This window comes from Clavelina lepadiformis, chromosome 5 (genome assembly GCF_947623445.1).
Source record: "Clavelina lepadiformis chromosome 5, kaClaLepa1.1, whole genome shotgun sequence".
Classification (NCBI taxonomy): Eukaryota; Metazoa; Chordata; class Ascidiacea; order Aplousobranchia; family Clavelinidae; genus Clavelina; species Clavelina lepadiformis.
The window spans coordinates 5,583,863-5,603,022 of record NC_135244.1 but is presented as its reverse complement, the minus strand read 5'-3'; the positions used below and the strand labels follow the sequence as shown (position 1 = coordinate 5,603,022).

General features: G+C 37.2%; 1 protein-coding gene across 6 annotated transcripts; it reads left to right on the top strand.

Annotated features, from left to right (window-relative positions):
* Nucleotides 1-1,086: 1,086 nt before the first annotated feature.
* Nucleotides 1,087-15,157, top strand: LOC143459189 (uncharacterized). Of its 6 annotated transcripts, none has more exons than XM_076956215.1 (14): nucleotides 1,087-1,220; nucleotides 1,294-1,423; nucleotides 9,197-9,538; nucleotides 9,983-10,186; nucleotides 10,496-10,609; nucleotides 10,746-10,814; nucleotides 10,881-11,130; nucleotides 11,361-11,594; nucleotides 11,813-11,941; nucleotides 12,223-12,387; nucleotides 12,498-12,800; nucleotides 12,948-13,300; nucleotides 13,454-13,668; nucleotides 13,882-15,157. In XM_076956215.1, exons 1-14 carry the CDS (start codon nucleotides 1,133-1,135, stop codon nucleotides 14,196-14,198), a joined length of 2,913 nt encoding a protein of 970 aa, XP_076812330.1. In that variant the 5' UTR covers nucleotides 1,087-1,132; the 3' UTR covers nucleotides 14,199-15,157. The 6 variants fall into 6 exon arrangements, with proteins under 6 accessions (XP_076812330.1, XP_076812331.1, XP_076812333.1 ...); XM_076956218.1 differs by lacking the exons at nucleotides 1,087-1,220; nucleotides 1,294-1,423 and adding exons at nucleotides 4,841-5,004; nucleotides 5,222-5,371; XM_076956216.1 differs by lacking the exon at nucleotides 10,746-10,814.
* Nucleotides 15,158-19,160: the final 4,003 nt, after the last annotated feature.

The following is a 19,160-nucleotide window of genomic DNA, read 5'->3' as shown; positions in this document are numbered from 1 at the left end:
TGAAATATAAGGGACCGATATTAGTGGTAGGATCGTTCTGAAAATCAACAAGGAAGTCTTAACTTAGCTAGGCTTAACTAATATTACGTCAATGGCATAAAAATGGTATAGTATTACAATACAGCATTGTAAGCTTATTTATTTTCAGATTGAGGAAAGTTTTTGCACGACTTAAATGACATCTCACTGTAAGCTCCGGTTACCGACCTCTTCTTTGTGCTAGTTGCGATGGATAGTTTTTATTAGTTTTTTTTCAATTTTTTATAGTGCCCGAGTTTAGGATTGTTCCTCAAGAACGTCGAACACAAGCAAGCGTCTTTCGTGCCTTGCTCAAAGGTATTACAACAGTTGGATAACTGGAAATCAAGCCCGGTTCGTATTCCTTTTTTATAAAATAAAATTCTGGCATAACGTACGATTCGTGGGTAAATGCAAAGGAAATATCTCACGTCACGTTTCAAGACTGTTTTAACAGCATGTTGTGGCTTTGCTTCCGTACGGGTCGAATAGAGGTTACAAAAACAAACACATAAAGTCGCCTTGGACGGTTTTGTGTACTTTTAGCACAATAATTCAGGGTGCATGCAATTTATGAACGCGTATGTAATCTAGTAACGCGTTATTATGGTCCTTTCGGCCAGGCAAAAAAATCAAACCTACGCGTTCGTAAATTGCGATTATGAACCTTTTGGCCAGGAAAAACATCTTACTTACGCGTTCGTGAAGGCGTAAGTAAATTTGCCAATGCGGTATACCACAAACGAAGTGGGTATGTATAGAAAACGAGTCGTTTGTATCATGTCGATGAATATAGTTAATTAATCGACATGCGTTCATGAGAAGGGAAATGCGAATATTTTGCAATAATTCAACTTAAATTTGCCTTTATAATGTGACAATACGCGTAATAATTCAAGAGTTTTATAGATTTTTGTATTACGGTACCTTAGAAATTTTGTTGCTGTTTTAGGGATATACGCGCTGTGGAATCATTGACTATACTGTTTAAAGTTCAGCATTAGTTTTGTCGCTTTGGTTATTGTCTATTATCCTACTGACTTATAGCAAATTTTTTAGTGAATGTTTTTTAACATATAGTGAGTTTGTTTGTTATTCAAAACCGCTTAGCGAAATGGCTGTGTTTAATATGAAAGTGAAACTGCTTTTGTTACTCTGTCTTGAGCTGTTCGTGGAAACAACGTTAATTTATGCCCAGAAAAGTAAGTAACAGATAGAGAATTGTTGTGAAATGCTTACGCAGTTTTTGAATCATATTAAAATTCATAAACATAGGTTACGCGTGTAAGGACGGGACAGAAATTTCATTCGAACGATTTTGCGACGGTCTGCAAGACTGTCCAGACGGAAGTGACGAACTCATAACGACCACAGGTTGCCCTGAGTGTGCACTGGAAGAAACTAGGTAAAAATTATATTTTTAATAAAGATATTTACGTATAGCCTACTGTAAGCAAGCTGGCTATCTGTTGTGGAAAAAGCAGACTTTATCTAACCCAACTTTATATCTCATACCCTATACAAACAATGTGGTATCGGTCCAGTGTTGGCACATCGCCGATGGCAAACACCGGTAGCCCGTTCAGCATAAGTTTTGCTCATCGATTTTATTCTAGGCCAGCAGTGGTAAACCATTAAGTGTTGGAAAACGGCCCAATGATGGTAAACGTTCATGAATGTTTATATTTAACTTTATAAATATTTTATAAATTTATGGATTGATTTGCTCATGCTTCGATTGACGTTGGTGAGCTAAATGTCTGGAAACTCTGTCATTCATAAGTGGGCTGACTTAACCTTAGTTAGCAGGAGATTGACACTTTTGATATCTCATCAGGGTCTCTTTGTTCAAAAGAATCAACATAGAAAGGGAATCGAATATGCATCAATCTAAAAGTTACATATTACATGAAAAAAATCATGATTCCGGACAAATTAATTTGTACAAGCGGAGCTGAATGGCTCTAAGTTGCAAAGCTTTTTGTCCGCCATCCCGAACTTCTGAACCTATGAGTAAACATTTTACAATTTTTTTTCATGTTAGCAGCTTCCGTTGCTGTCTTCGCATTTTCACTTGTGGCATCTAACACAGTAAGCAAACGACAACAAAGTTCATAAACTTTTCTAAAATTAAAAAAAAACATTGTTTAAGCTAACAACAGTGTAAATATAGTCTAAATATAAAAAGTAGAAAAATACACTTTATGCGATGTAGTAAAAATTAAGCAAATATTCTCTCATCTTGAAAATTTTAACTAATGAAAAATTTTTTCACTTATTGTTTGGACTTTTTAGTTTGTTAATTTTCTGTTTAATTGTAAACATTTTTCTATTTTCTTGTTTGAAAAATCCATTATTGTTAAATTCTTTGTTGGAACTCTACAGCGCAACCAGTAAGTTATTTTTATGTGATACATATTTTTCGCTTTTACTTTTTTGCGTTTGAAACTTTTCAGTTTAATTAATCTCGTATTGATATTTTACAGTGCTCTGTATTTTCTTGTATGACTTTTTTGATTTAATGGTTTCTTTTTTAGAATATTTATATGGATTAACCTTTTTTTTCTGCATTGAAACTTTTTTTCCTGGACTTTTTCTGTCTGACAAACTGCTGGATAAAAATGCAGTGTACTTATATTTGGTTTCGATAAGTCAGCTTGCTATGTTTTATGACTATTTCCTTTTTTTATTATCCGGTTTGAAAAAATTCAAACTTGTTTAAATCTGTACTAAAGTTTAATTACTCCATAAAAAAGTTACTTGTGTCAAAGAATGAAACGAAAAAGAAAGCATAATGTATCTCCTATAATGGTGGCCTTTACTACTTTCTTAGTAGCCTGCTACTAATAACTCCACTTTTCAACTGCATTTTTACACATTTTTTATTCAATTATTTGTAATTACAAAACAATATACTACATGCACATTAGCCTAAATGCGCGTTGCATGTTTGTGAAACTTTGTGGTGGCCGAAGATATACGCATTTTGCGTTGACTATACAAGGTTGGATCCACACAGAGATTTCACAGTGGCCATTATTTTTGCTAAATTTTACTCAACAAGCGAGCTGACAAAGACAAACGTAGGATATAGGCCAACACTCTTGAGAAATATCTCTGTGGATCTAATTTTAAACATACATCACAATCACATTATATACAAACAAATTTGTCAAACAAGATATACAAGTACCTACGTCGTACATTACACAAAAGCTTATTAACAAAGTATTGTTCGAAGCAAAGTATGCTGCTTTCAAAGTTGCAATTTTTGGTTGCAGTGCTAATCAACCTGCCGCGTTACAGACGTCGTAGACTGGGAACCGAAAGGTGTCGAAGCCAAAGACGTAAGATCATCTCTAAATAAGTCTGCTGGTAATTGCTTAAATAGGTTGATGCCGGCTGTTTGGCTCGTAAATTGGATGTTGTAGGCTGCAGTTGCTCTCCGTAATATAGCTTGTTGGCTGCTCTTGGGACCACGCAGAGAACGTTGACGAACTCTGTTGTTCTTTCTTAACGTTGTCATCCTGCAAAGTTTGCCGCTTGCCACAGTCATAAACTGCTTTTGACTCGATGTATACGTTCCCTTTTATCGTAGTGTGTAAACTTTGGTGTTCTTTATATAGACCACCATCAGTCCATCACCATAAGTTTGTAAAAGTGTTTTTGTTTACTTATCGGGATTCGCGACCCAGTTCAATGTAGGGTAAGCCCACACATAGTTATAACTGAATAGTGAAAATTGTGCTTTACGACGACAACAACAAAACTCCGATGTTTGCTTAAATGCTTTGCGACAATATTTGCAATTTCTTTTTGATTAATTGCATTGTAGGTCGGTGATCGGCAAAAGATTGTTAACACTTTTTGTAAACAGAAGTGGATCTGATAAAGTTTTAGAGTCAAAGCATTCGGCCAGAAGTTTACAAGCAAATAATAAAATTCTTTTGACACGTAGGAAGTGGATGGTTAAAACTCAACTTTTCTTTTACTTTTGTAAACTTTTGAAACCGTTTTAATGCGGCCAACAATACGCTTTCCTGCGTAAGTCATCTGAGTTACATCTCGGTGTTCGTTTGATCAGAAACCAGGCAATTGTTAGTCAGAACGAAGAATTGACCTGTAGTGTACTAAGAAACGATTTCATACGTCATATATAACCCAACTACGACACTATAATCATAACTAAATAGCGCTGAACGACGTGAAACAAATCAAAGCCGGTACTTACTTATATATAAAATATTCATAAGTTAACCCTATCAACTCATAGCTTTTCTTGGAGGCTGCCAGCAGACATTAAACTGTTTATAGCAATTATTGGGGTTATCTGATTATAAATTCGTGCAGTTTAAAAAATCTTAATCGTATGCCTTATAAATCATTGTATAACTAAAAAAGTATGACGTCATTGAAATGTCAATAACCGAAAATTATTCATCTTCTTGAGAAATTCTTGATTACGCATGAGTGTACAAAATTGTGGCTCGTCAAACACCCCTGCTTTAATTTTTTCATACGACAAAGCTGGGAAAATATAAACAAGATGATGAAAGCATTCACTGTCCAAACGTAAGGCTTTGAAAAACTGTTTCATCAAGCTTAACTTGATGTGAAGGGGAGGAAAAACAATTTTATCTCTGCTTACAATTAGGTTGTTTGTGTGTTTTTCACATGCTCTACTGTCCCACATACAGAGATAAGACGGGAATTTCGTGAATCCTCTTTGCTGGCCAAGCAGTAAACTAACCATTTTCAGGTCAACGCAAATGATCCACTTATGCTCATGATACTAGAGCAAGTCAATGATTATTTTGATACCATCATGCTTTTCCTTCAAGGCAGTGGAGTGACCAATGGGAACAGCTCCATAAATATTTCCATTGTGCAAGAGAACGAACTTGGGACTACGCTTGGAACTATTCAAAAACAATCGCAATTCTCCTGGATCATATGATGTGATGCCTAATTGCCCAAGAAGGCCTGGTATTTCATTGCAATAAATCAGCTGCTTTTCCTTTGAATAATAGGATAGGAAGGTTTCATCTCTTTTTCGCAAAAAGGAAACCTTTGCGGAGCTACCCAGTACACATTTTTCATCGAGCCTGTAGGTTAAGAGCTCAGTTGCTAGCTTGGACAGATTTAAATCACGCACCAAGTCATTCAGCTCTGACTGATTAAATTGCTCAGGAGTTAATTTCAGATTCTGAGAAGAAAGAGTCTTCAGATTCTGTATCTATTTTCTTATACTCGCATTCCATGACATCTTCCCTCTCAGATTCAATGTCTTCATCTTCAGAAGATACAAATCCATGAAAGACTGGAGGTGGGAATCAACCAGAGTATGGAACAGGTCGGATAGTTGATGGAATATTGGGATAAGAAATGTTTTGTCTTCTTTTCTGGCCAACACCTTTTTTGTTGACCAAACAAAAATAGGAGTCAGTTGAATGGTCCTTGGGTTCATCAAATCATGTAAATCAGTTATCTGTGACAAGCTAATGTTAACAATGGTTCAGAAACACGTATACAACAGGAAAATGGGCAGAATAGTTAACAAGTGATGCGTGCCGATGAAGGAGATATTTGTGTAAATAGGCCTAAGTACCACAAACTTAAAAATGTGAAATTGTCAATTGCCGATTGAAAACTAAAGCATACAGAAAAAACTGATAGCAGATTTGAAATCAGCATCCAAAAATTGCACGGAATCACTGAAACTCTTGCAAGAGAAAATGAAAAAAAATGTTGACCTGTGAGTACCATGAAACACGTACACCAAGTGTTGTCCTTAGGTTTATCAAAATGCACATTGTTTGACGTAATTGCGCAGAAACTACAATAATTACACTGGTCAACACGATTTTTGCGGCAGACTGTGTTGGGGTCTTTTTTACCTAATTTTGGGGCGCTGAATCCGAATCTGGCATTATTTTTTTTCTATCACATCACGTTTTTGAGATAATATATATGTTCATTATAAATAATACCGCAAATCAGAAACCGCCTAGAAATGTAGAGGTTGTTTTAATCAAAACTGCTGGAACGCTTAATCATGCAAAACACGAACACAAAGCCTCGAAATCATTTAAAAAACATCACTAGAAACTAACCGTTGAACAATCAATGTAATGATACAGAAATTCCACAATCTTTAAGAGCTCGAAAATTTTCGTTTTAATGGCTTTCGTTTATGGGTAGTGGTGTAATTTTCTCTCTTCAAGTTCCAGCAGTAATCTGCCATCATGTGGCAGTCCCATCGGCCTTGGTAGCGCTCTTTCATATAATTCTAATGTCTTAGTGAAAGCGCTCACCTTATTCTTCACTTAAGTCCCCAAGGTTTTCAGAAAAGTAATCTAAATGATTTTTCAGAAAATGTAGCTTTATGCTCATAATGCATTTCATCTCTTGCATGCTGGATAACATTTATTTTAAGAGGTCTCGATAGTTCTCTGCCTTTCTGTTGCCAAAGGAGTTACTAACAACTAAAGAAAAAGCATTCCAAGCCCTTGCTTCAACTGTGTTCATTAATGAGCTGCAAAGTTTGGATCTCTGAGCAGCTTCCTTATTTGTGGGCCACTAAAAACTCCAGCCTTTTTCTTTCTTTTCTTCACTGAGACTTGGGAAGGCTTAGCAGATGTACTTAAAGCAATCTCCATTGTGATCAAGATCCTTAGCATACCATTTCATTGCCCCAAGTTTGATGGGAAGTAGCAGCAGGATGATCTTCTTGGTATCTACTAACGGGTTATGAATGATATTTTTCTCTCCAGGTGTTAAACTGCTCCTTTCTGGCTACTTATCTTTTATCCAATGCTCATCTATGGCTCTGCTATCCCAGTAGCAGAGAAAACAAGGGTATTTGGTGTAACCACCTTGCTGTCCTAACAGAAGGTTCATTATTTTTATGTCTACACATAATCCCCAGCCATGATCACTGTACTTCAGTGTTTCCAGCACATCCTTAATGTTTTCATACGTTTCTTTGAGTGTCACAGAATGTCCTACTGGAATCGATGCATATTTATTTCCATTGTGAAGGAACACGCACTTCAGGCTTCGTTTTGAGCTGTCAATTTTCTTTTACATTATACGAACAATGTTATGTTTATTGTTGACAATGTTTACGTTTTACTAAAGAGCAGGGTGCTGTCACAAAAAGCATTGGCCTTTTAAGTCTCCAGGGCAGATGTATACAGATAAAGACGGTAACTCAGTAATGAGCTACCAAACGTGATGTATAAACCAAGCGCGATGTATAAAGATGGTAACTAAGTCATGAGATACGAAAGAAAAAATGAATGCGTCCACATATATTTTCGAAATTCGAAAAGAGGTCCGTGATTGAAAAAAGATTGAGAACCCCTAGATTAAAGTTTACTGAAAACTCTGTCATTCTGTGCTACAACAAAACTTCCAGCCAAGGTTTCATCATAGGTGATTTCAATAACAATATTTGATCTGTTGCTGTTATACGCTCACCGTACCGTCACTAACGAAAGTCAAAATTTGATTAATTTATGAAATTGGGGAAAATGCGCAGCGAAAAAACCTGACGTGATAGAGCAATTCTGAGCTCAGAATTGGATTCAGCAACCAAAACTTAGCCTAAATCAATCATCAAAGTTCATGCAACAAAAATTTTTTTTGTTTTTGTAGACCAGTGTTATCTATTAAGTGCGCTGTAAAACGTGGTCTAACTAATATATTTGAAAAACACGCAATAAATGTTATAAAGACATTTTATCCGACGAGAAACAAACTGTGTTCTGAAGCAAGTTTACTGTTTCAGTACGCTTTATAAAAACTTTATAAAAATTTTTATAAAAGCTATCATAAATTTAAACTGAAAGTTAACTGATGAGTAATTAAAGAAAACGATAAGAATTGAGATACGAAACGGTTTTGCCAGAAAACTGTAGCGATGTTTTACATAATACAGTGAGACCTCGTTAATCCGGACCACTTCGTTTCGTCAAAAAATGTCGGTTTAGCGGGGTTTCCGGATTATCGGAAAGTAAAAAATCAATCAATCTTGCAAATGCAGCACCGTGTTCAAAACGCAGTGTGCACCTTACTCCAATTCTAAGTACCGACTTTCTGGCTGGACAGCAACTAAAATAAAATTATATTTTTTGTATGATCCGACCCAGTGTCGAACCCCAGAACCACTGTATTAAAGACGAATGCTCTCCAAGTGACGAACATTCGGCCGCAAATCGGTTTGACAACCGCTCTTGCATGGCGAAGCATTCCGGCGGGACCAGCAGTCTTGAACTTTCTTTGACCTGTTTCCAATCTTTGCGCAATGCGATATATTAAGCTGATAGCACGATTGAGTTGCAGCAGTATGTCTTCAATAGATTGCCGCACTCAACCGATGTACTGTACGTATTTTTTTGCGACCGCGGAAGTGTTGTTTGTTACTGTTGATGAACAATTTATTTTTTCATTTCTAAAATACTGTACAGTATTTCATAGTATGACTAAAAAGCTGTGCGGCTAAAATTTTTTACAAAGCGCAATACTGTACTTTTGAATCAATAAAGACCGCAACGTTATTATGCGTAGATAATCGGCTATTGTTTCGTCAACTAACTACCCAGTGTACATAGTGTATTAGGACAATCGTGAATCATTTTCGCTTAACTGTTAATAATCCGGTTTATCGGATTTTATTGCTATTGATTTAGCACATTTGTTCCAAAACTTTTGTGTCGGAGTCGGACAGCGGGGTTTCCGGATTAAAGGGGTAAAATGCATAGGAAGAAATCCGTTCCCGGCAGTTTTGTGTCGGATAGCGGGGATTCCGGTTGTTCGGGGTCCGGATTAACGAGGTCCCACTGTATATTAGTTTAACTAATACAGGTTGAAAGAATATAATTATTAAAAGACATAATTGAACTCTTGAATAATTAAGTTATGCTCATTCTTAATAAATGTATCCTATAGCAATTACGTCAACTATAGATATATCTGTCGCCACTCGTCACACATATTTCGTGGAAGCAGGCTAACCCGTACATACAAGAGTCCCAAATAAGCAGGATATACGTATGCAAAAGGGTTAAACCTTGATCAAGTTGAAGTGTTAGATTTGTTATCTCTGATACGTCTAGCTTGACTGCGTTGCCTTTGTCGGATTTTTGTTTTAATAGTTCTATTTCATGTTGTTTAGCTGCGGGTTTCCCTACCGGAATAGAACATGCGCAATCAACCGAAGTTACGTTTGTAACCAGACCATCGCTTGCCATACCGGAGCGCTTTGCGATGCCAACTGTCCCACCCACTACAGATGCCAGAATCATGACTGCGTGGAACGAGCTACCTTGTGTGATGGAAACTCTTGCAAAGGTTGCCCCGAAGACGACGAATGGACATCAGGAGCTGGCTTTAAATGCATAAGGCAAGGGAAATTATGCCGCTTGCCTCAGCAGTTGTTGTGGGACGGCGTGCAAGAGTGCGACGAAGGGACCGATCTCTGTTACTTAACTACACGTCGGTCTAACATAGACGGAAGGTAAGACATAATGGTTTATAAGTTTACTCTTTGTAGCAATTCGGGTTTGAAAACAATGTACAAAGTGTCGTTAATGTTTCGCCAATATATTGGTTTGTAGGGTGTGTAGAGGGACGTTTTTAACATTACGCAATAAATATTTCAATTGACTTTATACTGAAAGTAATGACATCACCATAACCATTGCTCAATGCATATGGTGTAGGTTCTGAAAACTCGGTACAATGGAACGTAAAAAAGATTGAAGGATTTTCATGCCAACTGTATCGGGTCTCAACAACCAACTTAAACTTTAGGCTCGATCCATACAAACGTTCCTATAGCTAAGTTAAGCAAAACTAGAATAGGCTCGCTAAAATTCTTTGTGTATAGATCCACCGGTACCGGTGATTAATACCGGAATGTACATGTTGAAACTAATGTTAACAACTCATTCGGTTTCAGAGACATCCGATTTGAGCATGATGTTGCTTTTGATCATTCACTTTGCTTTGAATGTTTGGACCGATCAATGATCATCCCACGTCACGGGGTGTGCGATGGCGTCATCGATTGCTCTGATCTTTCCGATGAATGTCTTTGTGAAGGCGAACGACCAAGGATCTGTGACGACATCATTCTAAATTTGCCTGATGGGAATCTTTTGCTGTAAGTTTCACCTACGTATTACGGGAATGATGGATATCAAACAAAAGTGAACAAAAACTTGAAGTGTTTTAAAGTGAATATCACACGAAGCTTTATTTTAAAATTCTATAATATTAAAATTAACCAATGTGCAAATAGGCTTATAAATATAAAACAAATAAGAAAAAGCAAGCTTACGTTGTCTTGTACTTGCTGTACGTAAAATCCTTGATGGATAAAATTCCAGATAAAAGTTTGAAATAACTGTACACAGGTTTTTGAAGAAGTTGCGCTTGCAAATAAATCATTTATTGTATTTGTATTTAACAGATCAGAATCTTCAAAGTGCAGCGTTGGTCAGGTTTCTTGTGGGAACGGAACTTGCATTAATCGAACGTCAGTGTGCGACACAGTTGCTGACTGTCAGGATAACAGAGACGAAAAGTATGACCTAATGCGTGAAAATTTCGACCAAACGTTTTTGCCAGTTATAAAATATGTCTAAATAAACTTATTAGTAAGGTCTTAAGGTAAATCATAAATATTTTTCTCTTGCAAACGTTTGAAATCTGTCTTAAAGATTTCAATACTGCCGAGGTACCCTTCAATGCAGTGATGGATTACCCGCAGATCGCGGAGGCGAATGCAGGTCGGTTGCAATATTTTAAAACGGTGACACTTAAGTTACTGTTTCATGAAACCTTCTTCATTGCAGATGCGAAACGCGCTGCGTAGTCAAGTCTGCGGTTTTGTGTGATGGAGTTGGGGATTGCCCTCCCCCCGGCTTTGGTTGGGGCACTGTCAGATGGGGCAAAGAGCCGGGGCACCCTGCCGACGAATGCGAAGCCCGCTGCTCCAACTCCACGGCGTTCCCATGCGTCGACCCCGCTACCGGTGCACTAGGTCTTGGGGAACCTCAATATTCATTTGTATGCAATGTTGTTTTTGATGGAAATTGGAACCTGGTAATATGACCATTTAATAATAATTTTTGTGAAACTTAAGAATTTAAAGATGGAGAAGCATAATTACGTAAATAACACAAGATTATTATCAATGTAGGCTACTTAGATATTGAGCTTTTGCTAGTAGCCAAATAGTAACAATATAGTTTTCTGACAGATACAGGATAGTACAGTTATGTTGGTGTTTATAAATTGAAGTCACAGGAATCATATATTTTCGTCTTGTGTAGGCCCTTGTCTTAGAACTGGACAGTGAACGTGAATGTGATGGAGTTGTGGAATGCACCGGCACTCAGGAGGATGAGGTTGATTGCCCGGATCGTTTCTATTGCCTCGCTGGTAATCGAATCAGTATCGAGCAGTCGGAAGTTTGTGATGGATTCGAGGATTGCGACGACGGAGCGGATGAAAACAACATCACTTGTCCTCACCGATTCTTCTGTTCTGCTCTTGGAGGAACAGCGGTGGGCTTATGACTAAAGATAAAAGTCATCTGTAAAATCAGGGACACTTTTTCAAGTGTTATCAACAATGAGACAACGTTACAATATTAATGTATTATTGTATAAAACTTACATTATTATGTCGTTTATATTTATACTTTACATTAATAATAATTCACCCAAAGAGATCTATAGCTTATTTTCTGCTTTATTTTATTGGTATAAATAATACTATGTAGGTTTCGATCGAAGCAGAGCTTGAATGCGATTTCAACATCAACTGCGATGACAACAAAGATGAATTGAATTGTACCGACGATCGATTTTACTGCGAAAGCGGAAAACCTTTGTTTGTCACGAAAAGACAAGTATAGTATAATCTACAGCGTATAGGTCTATTACTTCAAATCTATTTAGCAATGTGCGTTGTTATAAATATGATTTTTTATATATAACCTGAACGTTGTTGTACAGCCTATACGTTGTTGTACAGCCTATCCGTTGTTGTCTGATTGTGAGTTGAAACTTATTGGATTGAAAGTGGAAATTATATGAACTATTTGCTCCTGAAAGCCTCAGAATTTTACAACAGAGAATGTAGTTTCAGTTCATTTTCAGAGCAATTAGTTGTTTGCATTTATTAAAATAGCAATTTGACGGGCGTAAGGATTGTGAAGATCTAACGGACGAATGTCCTATCACGTCGCCTGACAGGAGAGAGGACATTTTTTCCTCAAGATATCAGCTCATTGCGAACCCAGTTTTACGTGCTTTAGTGTGGATAATGGGACTTCTAGCAATTTTTGGGAACGCGGTTTGTTATGTCATATGTAATTTTTTTTAAATTTTAGAAAGACAAAACTCTTGTGTATTGGCGTTTCCATTGCAACCTTGGGATTGGTTAATTGTGTTTTAAATTTTTAGGTTGTCGTTTTCGGCGAAAGCAAACAGTTGGTTAAAACCAACAAGAAAAAAGGATTAACATCTCTGAGCGTTAACCACATGCTGGTCTTAAACCTGGCTGTCGCAGATTTCCTGATGGGCATCTACCTCATAATGCTTGGCATAGCAGGGGCCGTTTACGACCAACGGTTTTGTGCTAACGAGTTAATTTGGAGATCCAGCAGCGTCTGCACCACGATGGGAATACTTGTCGTGCTCTCAAGTGAAACATCTGTCTCTACAATGGTCCTTCTCACCGCTTTCCGTCTCTATGCCATATTAAACGTAAAAATTTGTATAATTGGTCAGCAATTGTTGTGTTTGTGTTTGTCTTATTTGGCGAGACCACATAACATACCGGTAACATGTTTTGCCACAAAAAGTCTGTTTAAACCTTTGCAACAAATTGATATTTCAAAATATTTTTTTCAGCCGTTTAATGCTTCCAGCAAACCAACTCCATGCCAGGTTCTCATCTCCCTGTGTCTGGTATGGGTGGTTTCATTAGCTTTAGCGCTTGTCCCTTTGACTGCTCATCTACAGCACATGTTTGCTGAGGAAGCGTTAATAGAAAACAATCCTTTCTTTGAAAACGTGGTGGTAGATTTGGACTCGGCAAAACTTTGGATGGAAAAGCTCGTGATCTTTGATCCTGAGTATAGCAATGTTACTTCTGATACAGTCCTTGAGATGAAAAAGTCCACCTCTTGGGAGGAGTTAAAGAAGACTTTAGCACATGATGAAAACAATAACGTTGAATTTTTTGACGTTTCCCAGATTCTTGGGTAATTTGGTTTAAATGACGGTGGTAGTATTTCGCTGGAGCAATTAATTTTATCTACCCGTTAACAAAACATTTTTTTAAACAGTTTATTCCGTTGGTAGTTTTATAAGTTTACTGTATTTGTTCCATTTCTATATCATGGCATAATTTTTAGGTACTACAGCGCGGATAGCGTTTGTATACCGAGGCTTTTTGTATCAAGAGCAGACAAGGCATGGCCATACTCCCTTGCCATCACAACTTATAATTTTCTTGCTTTCGTATTTGTCTTGTGCGGTTATACTTTCATCAACTTCGTTTCGAGGAAGAGTGCACTCAAACGCAAGGACAGTAATGTTACTAAAACCTTGGCGGAAAATCGCATGAGAGGTGGGGTACTATGATGACATTTTGTGTATTCATATTAAAACTCAACCAGTAAACTGTGGACTTGTTTTAAGCTTTTAACCAGTTATTTGTCTTCTTTATTTGATTTAGACTTATTTTATCGTACTGGGATTCATCACTGTAATGTGTTTTGAAAAAACAATAACTAGTGAAGTGTTGTTGTCGGCGAAATATAACAAAATATGATATTTTCAGCAATGCAGAGAAAAATAATACGTTTGATTGCCACGGATTTTTGCTGCTGGGTTCCAATCTCAATCATGGCTTTCATCAACTTCAGCGGCGTTCCGGTGCCAAATGTTGCTTATGCGGTCTCGGCAATTCTACTGCTCCCGATCAACAGCGCTCTAAACCCGATCCTCTACTCAAATTTTGTCGATAATTTAACTTCAAAACTAGGGCTGACCTGCCAAAAGGGCGAAAGTAACAAAGGTTACTCTGCAAGCACCCGCATGTCAAGTGGCAGTCGCTCTGCCATTTCACAAAACACAGTTGTCTCAACTGCGATCTAACAATTATTTGCCCGACATTGTCTACAGAAAGACCAAACTTACTGCCGCAAACGGACTTTATTTCCTTTCAGCATTTGCTAAGCTTTTTTCAAACTATCATTCTCTTGTCAGGCCGCACGTTTCAAACATTATGTTGCAGAGTCGTAACCAAGTCAAACTCGAGTTGTAAGTCAAGTCATTTACCTTTCAATCTCAAGTCAAGTCGAGTCTTTTGGTTAATAAAACTCGAGTCAAGTCGAGTCGATTAATATTCGAAACCAAGCCAAACAGAAAACAAAAACAGCATTTCTGTCAACATACAAACGTTTGGGATTATTACAAAATTTGCTTCATTTGTCTGCAACGTACGCATTCGTAGACAAGTAAAATCATTTTAAATAACACTTTAATGTATTCCGACAAAAGAATTGAGATTCGTTTTTCTTTGATGCTGAAAAGTAAACAAAAAGACCTGACTCGAGTCAAGTCGAGTCATTGAAAACTGTGACTCGAATCGTTACGACTCTGTCATGCTGTTTTGATTTCTGATTTTCGCAGATATGTTGAAGGAGGTTCAGTGAACTGACTACCTGGACAACCTTTTCGAAAACGTTCATGACTCAGCACAGTAGATATTGAATTCAAGCAAAGTATTTCAACATACAGCCCGTTACCGCAAATGTGCTGCAAATAAGCTGCAAATGAGAAAAATGTCATCTTAAAGGGTCATTCAGCTACTTGATATGTATGGCCCGTAGAAGAACTATTTCACTCTACGAAATATATAAGCAAAGAAACTTCCAAGAACTTTGAATATCATTTTTTTACAACATTTAACGTTTATTTTTGGCAAAAACTGATTCTTAATGGGCAAAGAACAGCATTTTTCGAATTGTATTTTATGTCGTACATAATGTTTGATGAAAACAGAATTATTATTTGTACATACTATAAGTTTCTAATAATAAAAGATTTAAAGGCTTTAATTTTGAAGGGAAACTTTTCCTCATAAAGTTGCAGCTTGCTAGTATGTCTCTCACAAACAAGCAGATAGGCGAACCTATGTGCAGAGCACAAGTCAAACTATAAGGTCTGGACGAATCACTGAAAACTTTAAAGTGAATATTTAACCCTATACAGTAGTAGGTCATGCCGCTCGTCCTTAAAGATAGGCGGTTAGGTTAAAACACTGGCATGCGGAAACTGATTTTGCTAGTTATGATTATAGTTTTTAGATAGATAGTGTTTAATTGGAGATAGATGGTTCTGAAGCCAATCCAATATTTTTTTAATGCACTGGCAGTGAAGCTAGTTACATTTATATTTGCATTGTGTTTTTTTATTTATGCGTTGTGGACAAATAGCTTTTAAGGACGCCGCGTTGCGTCAATTACGAGGCCAGTGCGCATTTTTTTGGTTTCAAATTGTTTTAATTCATTGTTGTTTTGGCGGCCAGAGAGAATCCACGGTTATAAACAGTCCTGTATTGTACCTTAAATAGGGTTTATTACAGTCCGCTATACTTCTAACTGTAGTCTGGGAGATAGGAAAAACAAGTGAGGCATCAGAGAGTTGGCAGCTTTTTGGAAGGCACAATTCCGTTGCTGGGTGCCTTGTTGATATAGAGCGGTTGTTTTGGCTGCCCATCAGAGGGCATATATTCAATACACGACTCCTTATTGGCAGGTTGTCCTGAAAGAAAGCGGAAAGCAGTTTGACCAAGTGGAACCCGGTTGGTTTTTGGTTGACATACTCTTTTCATTTTCAATTTACCCTATCCTGGCCATTCTCAGTCTGTTCATCAAGTAGCAAGGGTGGTAAAGATCTTTCTTTGAGGTTGATCTTGATACTCTAATTATTTTTCTATAGTGGAACGATTAATTATTTTCTCGTTCGTGTAGCCAGGCTTAACTTCACATTTACGGTGAACAGCGACACCTTTAACTGCACGTAACTGTGAGTAACCTACTAACCTTCCACTGTGAGACTGTGTAGCGTTATCAGTTTTATCACACTAATGAAACAAACCGATGATCTTCGACAAGCCACATTTTATTGGTCTCGGCCATACGCCGACTCACACTCTCCTCTCTTAAAAAGCGCACAATCTTTATATATAACAAAGGTGCCAAATCACGTGATTAAAATAGTTAACAAAAGCGTAAAAGGTGCTGATTGGTAAAAACGCTTCAAACAAAAACACGATGATAAGTAACAACACAACATGTGAGGAACAAAGTCCGTAACAATAGTAATAGCCAAGGATCTTCCCTTGCAGCCAATTTAAGTCTTTATCCCTTTTGAAACGGATCATCAGATATTTAGTGGGCTCGGTAGACAAATGGTTCGAGAGCTGGTCTCGCAATATGCGGCTCGTGTTCCGTGATACCGATATAGATCCGTGTGGCGTCATATCGTTGTAATGTCTTTGGATTAAATTTGCGTTTAAGTTTATCTGGTAGAACATAATAAACTCTGACATTCATATTGCCAGTTGCAATACTAGTTTTATTTCTCTGCAATGCTTTTCAAGCCAGTTCGTTTCCCAGTTTTATTTTCCTACATTGGGTGTGAAGCCAGTTACATTCAATGATTTTACTTCCCTGCATTGGTCGTGAAATCAGTAACAGTGTTAAAACGTCTACAAAGATTACGTTTTGTATACACCAGTCAAGTCAAATTAAATACTATCAGTCTCGTTCTCGACCATAACTCAATTTATAAGCCACAATATAGCATATAATAGTTTTCTGTTGAATACAGCAAATAGTAATTGCACACAGGGAGTGGTGTAACAATGCACCTTGCTGTTTACCTAATGGGGAATAAATAAAGAAGTTCATTTCTTTTACATTGTTATCTCTGAGACAGATTAATTATTGTTTATTTAACACATCTTGTACAATCGCGATCGGTGTTCAAAAGTTGTCAACACACGGTAACAAAACCACTACAATAAGTCTGACGTCTTTTTCGATTAAGCTGAAAGCCATGCACAAAAATAAGCTTACAAAACAAAGCTAACGCTTAAATAATAAAATGCTATGTTTAAGCTCGACGTCATTTTTATGACAGAAGAAACGGTGTCTATCACCTCTTCCTCTCGGTATGGTGTGATAACCCTTATCCTCGGACTGAGAAGTCCTTGCACGATCGCTCCAGATAGCCTTTGTGCAAGTTCCAAATGTTACAGTTTATTTTTGTTTGATTTTGTTATATAGATTTTCCCAAATTTGGGATTTTCCACCGGGTTCACTGAACAGACGCAAGCGTCGTTAGTGCCTTGCCCAAGGTAAAGAACTGTAAAGAGCCGCACGTAATACCAGTTCAGCGTTCGCACCACTCCGTAGTCTACAGAAGACGCATCCGATTTAACGAAAGCATTAAATGGTAAGATAAGAATACTGTAAACTCATGAAACGATTTTATTCTTAAAGTGTCTTTTACTTTGTAGGGCTTTGTAGCTTTGCAGGGCCATGTTATGTCAAAATAACATGTATTGAGGAAGGTCTGTTCGTAAAGGTGTGAATGTTGAATTGTTGGAACGAATCACCGACACTGTTAAACCGAAACCGTAAGACAGTCTGAAAGGTTAATGACGGGAACCGAGTAGGATTTCCCTTATAAGCAATAGCTCTTGCTTACTGTGCAAAATTAGTTGCGGAAAGGCTACTGCACACGCAGTAGTGAAGTATGATGTGTTTTGCAATCAACAATCCACGTTTTTAATGATGAACATGGGGTCACGAACCATGAAAGGTTGAGAACCATTTTCAAGACGAAACGTCTGACTGGATTACATAAACATAAAAAGAAAGGCAAGGCTGAAGCTTTGGTAATGAGATGATATAGGCCTATACTTGGGAGTAGTACCAACACTTGAGGGCATGTCGGACGGAAACGCATGTCTTCATTGAACTGCGTAACGATTTTGGAGATGGAATTGCTGGGTCCGTGTTGAAGTTTGACAGAAATTACGAAATCGATCAAAATGTAAATGGAAAATGATCAACTAACATAACCAAAAAAAAAGATAATTATTTGCCTCGGAACGATATAGTTCGGAACAGTTGTTGTAACGACATATTAGACCATTGCCGAAACGCTTCTAGTCTCTTGAACAGGTTTGCGAAAGTGTATTGAAAGCCCCAGATCCTGCAAAAAGAATTGATTTTTTGAACTCCAAGCGATTTCATAAGTGGGCAATGCGGAGAAGGCGATGGTTTCAGAACTTTTAGACTCTCGGCGTTCATCTCCAAGACTGAGGTCAGTACGATTGTATATATAATTATATATATATATCTATATATAGCACATATATAATTATGTGTATATATATATTTGTTTATGTTTATATATATGTATATGCGTTTAGACAGCATATTGAATCAAATAACTATTTTGATAAATAAAACAACTATATGAATTTCACACAAGAAGTGGTGTAACATAAATAAGACTAGAATACACCTTGCTTGTTTAGCCAAGCAGTTATCACTTCTTTTACTCATTAATTATTATCTCGAAAATAGATTATTGTTTCTTTTATACGTCTTGTACAATCGGTGTTTAACAGTTGTCAAGCAGTAAAGAGAAAGCTATGCATAAAAATAAGGTTACCAAACAATTAAAGTATTAAGTCTAAACAATAAAGTTGACATGTTTAAATCTAATCTCACTTTTAGGGCCGAATGAAATGGAGTGTATCAAATCCTGTTACATTTCTATTTTATTTCCCAGCATTGCATTGTGAAGCCAGTTACGTTCACATTTTTAATTTCTTGTTGGCTTAGGTTAGGGATTGTCACTTGTCGGACCTGACACTTGGCTCCAATGTTGCTTGCAAATTTTCGCCACCCCCGTGATTGACAGTTATTTACTTGATATTTTTGTTCTAAGACTGAATGGCGATCATTATAAGCATTCGAGAGTAGTTGGCGATTAGTTACGACATTATCTTGAATACGTTTTTTGTAAAATTTA

What these genes read in the sequence shown, in the direction of transcription:
- LOC143459189 (XM_076956215.1), top strand. Translation starts at nt 1,133, where the DNA reads ATGGCTGTGTTTAATATGAAAGTGAAACTGCTTTTGTTACTCTGTCTT. An exon ending in CAGGATAACAGAGACGAAAA is followed by an intron (nt 10,610 to 10,745) that starts GTATGACCTAAT and finishes TCTGTCTTAAAG; the next exon opens with ATTTCAATACTGCCGAGGTA. An exon ending in TAGCAATTTTTGGGAACGCG is followed by an intron (nt 12,388 to 12,497) that starts GTTTGTTATGTC and finishes TTAAATTTTTAG; the next exon opens with GTTGTCGTTTTCGGCGAAAG.